General features: G+C 39.5%; 2 protein-coding genes across 2 annotated transcripts; one reads left to right on the forward strand and one right to left on the reverse strand.

The window, feature by feature from the left end:
* The first annotated feature begins 235 nt into the window (after positions 1–235).
* LOC129755552 (transmembrane protein 185B) lies at positions 236–7,343 on the forward strand. Its single transcript, XM_055752103.1, has 6 exons — positions 236–482; positions 792–862; positions 927–1,032; positions 4,944–5,151; positions 5,213–5,597; positions 5,679–7,343. Exons 1-6 carry the CDS (start codon positions 445–447, stop codon positions 5,924–5,926), a joined length of 1,056 nt encoding a protein of 351 aa, XP_055608078.1. The 5' UTR covers positions 236–444; the 3' UTR covers positions 5,927–7,343.
* On the reverse strand, positions 7,073–8,306 carry LOC129755554 (uncharacterized). The gene is made up of 2 exons (XM_055752104.1): positions 8,069–8,306; positions 7,073–8,006 (listed from the first exon to the last, which is right to left on the reverse strand). The coding sequence occupies exons 1-2, from the start codon at positions 8,112–8,114 to the stop codon at positions 7,726–7,728; spliced, it is 327 nt and encodes a 108-aa protein (XP_055608079.1). The 5' UTR covers positions 8,115–8,306; the 3' UTR covers positions 7,073–7,725.
* Between the last annotated feature and the right edge of the window lie 576 nt (positions 8,307–8,882).

Here is an 8,882-nt window from a genome sequence, read left to right on the forward strand (position 1 = left end):
CGTGCTTTTCATTTTTTTTATTGTCTTCTTTCATTTTACTTTAGAAAATTTCAGATTCTGCTGGTTGGATAGCTCTTTTTTTTGAAGCAAAAGCTATGTTCTAAGACTTTAGTACACATCTGCTAAGCAAATGTTTATTCATACCAAACTAAGCAAATGCTTTGGGCTTTTGCTTTGCTTGATTTCGAGCAAAGTAAAAGCTACCGAAGCAATTACTAAACCTTATTCATACCACTAATTGAGAAGAAAATCAACCAAACTGGCACCATCAGCGAGTAGAGAGAAGTTTTTTTTGGTGTAAAAACATCTTTTTCGTAGACCATTATAAAACGCGATTTTTATCCGCAGTATTTTAGAACCGGATGCAAACGGCTATCGGCAGCTCCCTCCTAACCACCCGACGGAACATCATGCCCAACTGATCGCGGAGGAATCGATCGCAGAATGAATCTCCAGTCCCTGTTTCAAGACTTTAATCCCAGGTGCGTATCGTTCGTGTTTTTGCTTTTGTTGGTTTTCCATTCGTGACTTGATGAATTGAATCCGACCAGCTACTGTTGGTACCTGACCAATGACAATGAATATGATTGGTATATATGGATGTATTTGACTTTCAAGGACCAAATCGATCAAATTGTCCGTTGTTGGATGGTAGCAACTGCAACGGAAATGGAATATGTCTTTTATTGAGTATTATGACGGGACTTCCTCTGCATTTCCCGAAGAAGGATTTCTCTCCCTTAATAACATTGAGAAAATTGCTAATGTTTTATATTATCTCTTTCCTGCAGCAAATTCGTGGTACATTGTTGTTTGTTCACATTTACAATTCTATTTTGCTTGCGATTGGATGATTATTTAGGTAATGTCATCTTCATGCAATCAGAGGATCATCTTAGATTTAATTATTGTTTCATTCTCTTTAGATTGGCCGTTCTGGGTGATTTTTATTCCGCTATGGATCTGGAAATTTATTGCCACCCTTGGGGCTATAGTTGGAGCAGTGGTTTGGTGTCGTTACCCACATTACAGGTGAGTTTGTACTTGAATGTTCATTTATATCATCATCTTAAAATTCGTTTAAACAATTTGTACTCTGTTCTTTGAGCAACGGTGGCACATCCAAATCTGTACTTTCGAGCAAAAAAAATCTTTTGCCTCTGTGCTTTTTTGACAAAAATCTATGAAAACTTAGCGAAATTATCACAAATTTTTTCTTCTTTTCTATAACTCCATTGTTTATAATAGACACAATTTTAAACCGTCCATGGTCACTGATCTCTCTGATAAACTTAAAGTATTTCATTAAGTCAGAATCATTTACATTGTATATTCAAAGCCGCAGTGCTAAACTGTTATCATGCACGTACAGAATCTGCACCAAAAATGAGTCCAAAAATCTGTAGTTATCTGATAAATCTGTTCATGTGGCAACCATGCCTTTTAACTTCTTTCTTATCAGTGAAAAACCCCTAGGCCAGATCTCCATAAACGAGGATTGAATTTCCTCTTCTCCAATTATATTTGATATACCAGGGTTCCGTACCCTAGGCTTTATTGGGTCAAGGCGACGGTGTGCTTTCTTTTGTGTTTATGGAAGTGGACGATTGGGAAACAAACTCAAAAAACTAACATAAATCTGACAGGGCGGTAGTACATAATTACAACAAATAGATAAAAAGGCATTTTAAAATTAAATATTTATTTCAAACACCATATTAGGCTGCTATTTATTTTAATTCCATGGTATTAAAACATTATTAGAATAATGAGTTTTCGAAATATCGGTGTTTTTTTTTGTAAATCCTTTACTTCAAACCTTTTGGCTTTAAGGAGCCAAACTCGTTTTGTTTGATTACAATTGTGTGTTCACTTTTTGAAAAAAAAAGATATATGTGTGTATTCATGTATGTTTGTATGTAGTTGAACCCACCAGCGGCTGATAGGCACTTCCCGGCAATGTTATACAAACCGTGTGGAGCACATCTCTCAGATTTCCCCTTTTTTGACAGGTTTAAGCTTTTTTCTTCAGATTTGAGCTTTCATCTTCTATGCTCTTAAGGCAAAAAAGCTTAAATCTGAGGAAAAAAAGCTTAAAAACGAGATTCACGACCACTTATTTAAAAGATTTTCGTCACACTTAAGGTTTTCAAGCAGGCTTCTTCAATTCTCTTGATTTTTGCTCACTTTTTCTCATCTGCTTGTTAAACTCCTAAGAGAAACATGCTTTCTCACACTGAAACCGATCAAGCAGCCCACGCTTTGTTGCAGAGCATTTCAAAAACGCAGTCACCCAATTTCATTCTCGCAGGGAGAAATGTTCATCAGCTTCTCAGTTACTGGCTGAGAAATCAACGACCGAACAGGGATAGACGCTTCGGTTGTGGTTTATTTCAGCACTTGCTGAGGCCAATGTTCCATAATTTCATATAGAAAGAGGACGGTTCAATCACACATTAAAGCTGTCCACGTGATTTGGTGAAACGATCAAATTCCATATGCGATTTGCATTTCTTTTTCTCTTAGGAGCGGTGAGAATAGTAAAACTATGCCCTTGCCTTCACTGAGCAATTCATTTCACTGATCACACGTAGCGCTAATGAGGTGTTTTCAGAGTCACAAATCAACAGTGCTCTGACAGTAGAAGAGTGATCATTCGTTAGAGAAAAAATTTCTCTTGGCTCTCTCAGCAGCAGATGATGAAATGCTCATTTAAAATCTCCTCACAATTATAAGGAGCGAAAAAGTTCACTGTCTCCTTTTGGGCAAGATGAGCAAAATGAAGCCTGTTTTCAAGGAATAGTTTCAAAAATATATTTTTGTAAATAGATCCTCTACTGACTTGCAGAATATCAATATTTTGATTACTAAACTATATTAGAAAATATTAATTTATAAAATATTCATGTGGTAAGAGAAATCTTTTTATGTTACTTTTCACTCATTTCCAAAAGTGTTGTCTATGGCCGGACACTAATGCATATGGCATAAGAATTACTTCACCAAACCGGTATAATGAGCGTCATATACAGGTTACACTTCGTGCTAGGGCTAAGCCTTCTCGCCCACAGTTGCTTGTGGAGTCCATAGTAGGCACGACTTCCGCAATTCGCCGCCGAATCTCACGGCTGGTGTCATTGTCTGCCGTCACCAGTGAGCCGAGATAGACAAAATCTTCGACTATCTCCAGCTCGTCGCCGTCCACTGTGACCTTGTTATTGCTGGACAAGCGGTTTCGGTCGGTCTCGGATCCGCAGGCCAGCATGTACTTCGTCTACGTATTAATCATCAAGCCAATCCTTTCTGCTTCGCGTTTCAGTTTGCAGTAGATCTCCTCCACCACCGCAGATGATCTGCCGACTATATCAATGTCATCGGCAAAGAAGATAATTTGACTGGATCTGTTGAAAATCGTGCCCGCATTTCGCCCACCGCTCGTCGAATAACACTTTCTAGCGCTACGTTGAACATCATGCAAGATAGACCATCACCTTGTCGAAGCCCCCTGCGCGATTCGAATGAACTCGACAATTCACCCGAAATCCGCACACAGCACTGCGTTCCATCCATCGTCGCCTTGATCAGTCTGATCAGCTTCCCGGAAAAGCCGTTCTCGTCCATGATTTTCCATAGCTCGTTACGGTCGATTGTGTCGTATGCGGCTTTGGAGTCGATGAATAGATGGTGCGTAGGGACTTGGTGTTCCTGGCATTTTTGGAGGATTTGTCGTAATGTGAATATCTGGTCCGTCGTAGACCGTTCTTCCATGGAGCCGGCCTGATGACTTCCCACGAATCTGTTTGCTTGTGGCGTTAGGTGGCGGAGTAGGATTCGGGACAACACTTTGTAGGCGGCATTGAGGACAGTGATCGCTCGGTAGTTCTCACAGTCCAATTTGTCGCCCTTCTTGTAGATGGGGCATATTACCCCCTCCTTCCACTCCTCCGGTATCTGTTCTATGTCCCAGATCCGGACTATCGGCTTCCTTAACTTCACTCATCGTTGGGAGTGGCTCCTCTACGTCGTTGGCTACGCAGGCGATGTACCTTCCCCCGCCGTCTTGATCTCCAGAATGTGCGCCGTTCAGGTGTTCATCGAAGTGCTGCTTCCACCTTTTGATCACCTCACGATTGTCCGTCAGGATGCCCCCGTCCTTATCCCGGCACATTTCGGCTTGCAGCTTTTTTCAATAAACCAGAATGAAATATTAGTTTCGAAAAAACTTGAGGAAAATTGTCTATTACAGGACAGGAAAACTAAAAGATTCTCAGAGGGGCAAAAAATTTTCGTTTCTGAAACCTTATCTTCTGGACTGTCAAAACAAAGGACCTTCGAGGCACGCTCTTTCCCGGGCAAGTTTTCTAAAATGTAATGCTAAGCGTCCTTTCAGGCATTTTGCTACCGAGTTCGCTTCTCGATCGAGTATTTTCGCGTCAGCACAAAATTTTAATCGGAGGTCCGGACTTCCGAATTCCGACAAAGGAAAATGAAGTTCTAGATTGTCGGAAGTGCCCATCTCTGTTTGTGGTGCTTATGCGTATTTGTTTATGCCCAATTTTGCACTGGTCACCACCAGTGTTGCATTTTTGCTGCCATTTTGTTTCGCTCAGTTTTGCACCGGTAGTGCACCAGAACCAGAGAACTAAAGGTGGGCAGTGGAACACTGAAGATTTGGTCAGTGTTGCGGATGAGCGTGTGAGTGATTGAGGTAGTAATTATGTTCGTTTTTGTATTGTGGAGTGCAAAACTGTGCGAGTGGAGCAAACGAATATACGGTATTGAGTGACTTTCTCAAAACAAAACAATACACACTCTTAAATCTGAATACTTTCTTTTGGATTATAATTTACACGATCCTGATACAATTTAGAGCGTTGTTTGAGGTTTTAAAGTTACAAGAATTTAGGCGATTTTTGATCCTGTTGATCCTGTTCCAATTCCAGAGTGGAAGGTGACTCCTATGCGCACTTCAAGGCGATGCTCATTTCGCTCTCGCTCCATCTGATACTGTTGATGTTCGAGTTGCTAGCTTGCGATAGGCTTACGTCCGGCCGACATCTCTGGGTGCTGGTGTTCATCCCGCTGATATTCGGCAGCGTGGCCAGCGTTGGTGCCTGCGTCTGGGCCGTAAAACACGATCGATCGTTCGAGGTGAGCAAAGATGATTTTTTTTTTGGAATATCAATTGTTTAATTTTATTTCAAATTTTCAGTTAGAGCTATTCTGCGCGGTAAATGCACTCCAGTTTGTGTTTCTTCCGCTAAAGCTGGACAAATTTGTCTTCTGGAGCTGGGAGGTTGTTTTCGTTCCGCTGTGGATAGTTCTATGTCTGAGTCTTGTGGCCGTTCTGTATAGTATCATTTTCTGTGGAATACTGCTACGAACACCAGAAGTTTCGCCGCAGCAGAAAAAATCGGCAATTCATTCGGCCATCGGGAACTGTGCCACTGTGCTTCCAATTCTGGTATTCCAGGTGCTACTCGCGGATAAGCTCGACGAGGACCTAGACTGGCCATTCATAGCCGTGGCGGGGCCTCTCCTATTGGCACTTTTTGTGTTGATACTGTTGAGCTTCAATGCGAAGGGTGGAAACAAATGTAAGATAAAAGTTTATAAAGACCTATAAAAACTAAATTCTTTCTTATTTTTGCTAATTTAATTTTTTTTATTTTCAACAGGGTGGTTCGGCATTCGGAAAAACTTTAGTCAATTTCTGCTCGGTGTGCTACCGTGCCTGCAGGAATATGGCAACATATCATATCACACGGAAAGCGCCGGCCAAAGTGTTCCCCTCGATACGGCTCAGGTGCAGCAGCTGGATGAATTCGAAAAGTATCAGGACAAGAAGAGTAAAAAAGCTATCAGCAAAAAGAGCGATCATCTGAAACCGGTCGTTCCGATCGTCAGTATAGACTTGCCCGATTGAAGTAACTGCTGTTTGCTGCTGGAAACAAACACCAAACAACCGCGCCGAGGAAACTCGAAAGTCTTCACGGTTTTGTCATGGGGAAACTCGCATCGGACGCTTCAGGTTCTACTTTACATGATTATTACTTATTTACATCTATTTAGCTAAGCTTCCTATCACAAAATAGTTATAATGCATCTAACTATGAACAAATAGAGCTAGATAGGAAAAGGTCGATCTGGGTGACATGAAAAGCTAAATCCACCGAATGGAGATTATCTTGGTTGTCCCCAGACAGCAATCATTTGGCTCTCAACGTGATATGATCTACTCTGAAATAACTTCGCTACATCGATTTGGATTCATACTCGCCATATTATTTCTTACATTTTTTTTAAATATCGTAATAAGTGAAAAATTGTCAATTTTCTTTAAAAAGTAGCAAAGTCTTTGGCAATAACCATATTTATTTAACCAATTTAGGATAGTTGAAATTTATCGATTAAGAAACTCGATGGAAAGTGTTTAACTTTAATGATTGAAGTTACAATAAATATTAGATAAATTTATCTTTTTGTATCCGCTTGAAAGTAATGTTTTAATAGTTTTATAGATAAGTAATTCGATTTTAGGATCTCCACTGTTACTGGAAAATTGTTCTTTTTTCGATCAGTATATATCACATACGTATGACAATATCAGTTTAGCGGAAATTTACACAAATCATTTAGCGATACCGTGAATTAAAACAAAATATTAGCTATTCAATATGAACTGAGCTTAGAGCATTATAAAACCAATTGGCTCCATGCAAGCTTGCAAATGCGAATCGTATTGTTGTCATGCTCCGTTTCAGAATGCTCGAGCCAGATAGGAAACAAAATCTTAAATGACCGGCTGTAACAAACCCAGAAACGTGACTCGCTAGTTAAACTAGTAATTAAATCCTACGGTTGAAATAAAAAAGAATCAGCATCCTTGTCTTAGCGAAAATGCTGAGGGCTCGGTCTGTAAATAAAATTCTTGCTAGAAACCCGAGCTTGTAGCTGTCATCAACTGAGAAATAATCCTTAATTTATTTGTTGGATCTATCGTAAATTTAGGACTACAAATAGGGACTTCGAAGATCAAGCCTTAGAATCTGTTCGATTGGAACTAACAAGATTAGCAGGAATTATAATTAAATTTATTGATTTTCTCCTCTAAATCTCATATCATATAACATAACTCTTGTCTGAAAGTGAGTTGCAATCTTATGATTTTATGAGATTCAAGATTAGTTTGATTTTTAAATTTTCTGATTCGAATTTAAGGATTTTAAGTTGTTTTAGTCTTAACTCAACTCTGTATACATGCAAAATAACCATAGGACAGTCTGATAAGTTTTATTTGGTTATTTCAGTTTATTTTAAATTTTTGGAACTTATATAATTGTTCAGTTATGTGTGCTTAATTGAGTTAAATGCCTTAATAAAACTACTTGTTAAAAAAAAAAATTATGTGTGCTTATTCACAAGACATTTATTGAGAATCTAAATGTAAAATTTGAAACATAAAAGGGTTTTTTTCAATTAAAACAAGGAAAACTTTTTTTGGCTTTTAGAAAAGTGTTTAGCTATTGAAGTAAAAATATGACTAGTTGCCGAACAGCCAGATTCTACTGGAATTATTTCGACGTTCTTCATTTTACTAACACTGTTTTACTCTCGAAAATTTTTTGAAAGTTTCATTCTTTCAAATCTGGATAGAAAAGCATTCTTTCACACCTGGATTGAAAACCAGTCATATTCGTGCTTATAGAAATTATATCACTAAATTTACAATTCAGTGTGTTGAGAGGGAAACTTCTTCAGGACCGCGTGATACAGATTGTAGAAGGCATACACCGAAACAGACAAAATCACTATCAGCGCCCCGCCGAAGGCCATCGACAGGAAATTACCATCGATGATGCCACTGCAGGCGGAACGTGTCTGCGGGGACCACATGTCCGATGCGCTGCTACTTGCGCTCGATTGGTTTTGGCGCTCAGCTATCAATCGTTTCATCTGGTTCAACCGTTCCCGCAGGACTTCCACCGATTCGGAAGACAGATCTTCTGCAGATGAAAGGCAGACGGTATAAACAATGAAACCATAACAAAATGTTGCTATCGCTTACCATCTCGCATGCCATTACTGTTGGCTGTTCTGCCTTTTGTGGGCATCTTGGTAATTATTCTGAGAAGAAATTTTCTCTTTGTATTAGCGCAGAACGATTCCGACAAGGCTAGATTTATTCAGTAGAATATCTCGTATACGGATGCTGCAAAGATGAAGGCTACAATGAAAATATCGATTATTTCTCATGTCAATGGGCAAGCAATCTCGTTGAAGATGGTGAATTGGTGGGTGCAGCATGGCGCAAAATGGTGAGGCGTATGGGATCTTCCCATTGGGAAGCAAGCGCATGCATTCGACCTGCATTCGAACGGTTTTTCGAGCACTTCCTGTTAGGTAAACAGGGATGCCATGCATGACTTTTTCAATGAAATCGCAACAATTTCATAACTTTACCAGGTCTATATGAATCACATTGGGGGCCGTTCACATACCACATGGACAACTTTGGGGGGGAGGGGGGGGGGGGGGGGGTAGGGGGGTTTATGTGTATGGAAATGTCCACGTTTGTCCACGGAGAGAGGGGGTTAGGGGTTTGGGTTATGTTCACTTTTTTTTATCACAGGTTTGTTTATTAAGGCATTTTACTGATAAAGTTTAATCTTGCTGAGATGATCACTTTTTAATCTAGCCGTAATAGTCGCGACGACTCAACTGTTAGCTTTGATTCTAATTTGGGAGAGGATAATCATGTCCACTTCCAAAATATTTTCTAAAGGTAAATAAATATTAAGATGTTTTAATAAAAATCTTAAAAATGCAAAGCTTTCCAGTTTAAAAAGTGGATGTTTTGAAGTGGTTTAAATATAAAAAAG

Source organism: Uranotaenia lowii, chromosome 3 (genome assembly GCF_029784155.1).
Source record: "Uranotaenia lowii strain MFRU-FL chromosome 3, ASM2978415v1, whole genome shotgun sequence".
Lineage (NCBI taxonomy): Eukaryota > Metazoa > Arthropoda > Insecta > Diptera > Culicidae > Uranotaenia > Uranotaenia lowii.

Bases quoted from the DNA above. Each gene is read 5' to 3' on its own strand.
- LOC129755552 (XM_055752103.1), top strand. From the start codon at position 445: ATGAATCTCCAGTCCCTGTTTCAAGACTTTAATCCCAG. The intron at 863-926 runs GTAATGTCATCT...CATTCTCTTTAG, and splicing joins GCGATTGGATGATTATTTAG to ATTGGCCGTTCTGGGTGATT. The intron at 1,033-4,943 runs GTGAGTTTGTAC...TTCCAATTCCAG, and splicing joins TGTCGTTACCCACATTACAG to AGTGGAAGGTGACTCCTATG.
- LOC129755554 (XM_055752104.1), bottom strand. From the start codon at position 8,114: ATGCCCACAAAAGGCAGAACAGCCAACAGTAATGGCATGCGAGATG. The intron at 8,007-8,068 runs GTAAGCGATAGC...TTTCATCTGCAG, and splicing joins CAGTAATGGCATGCGAGATG to AAGATCTGTCTTCCGAATCG.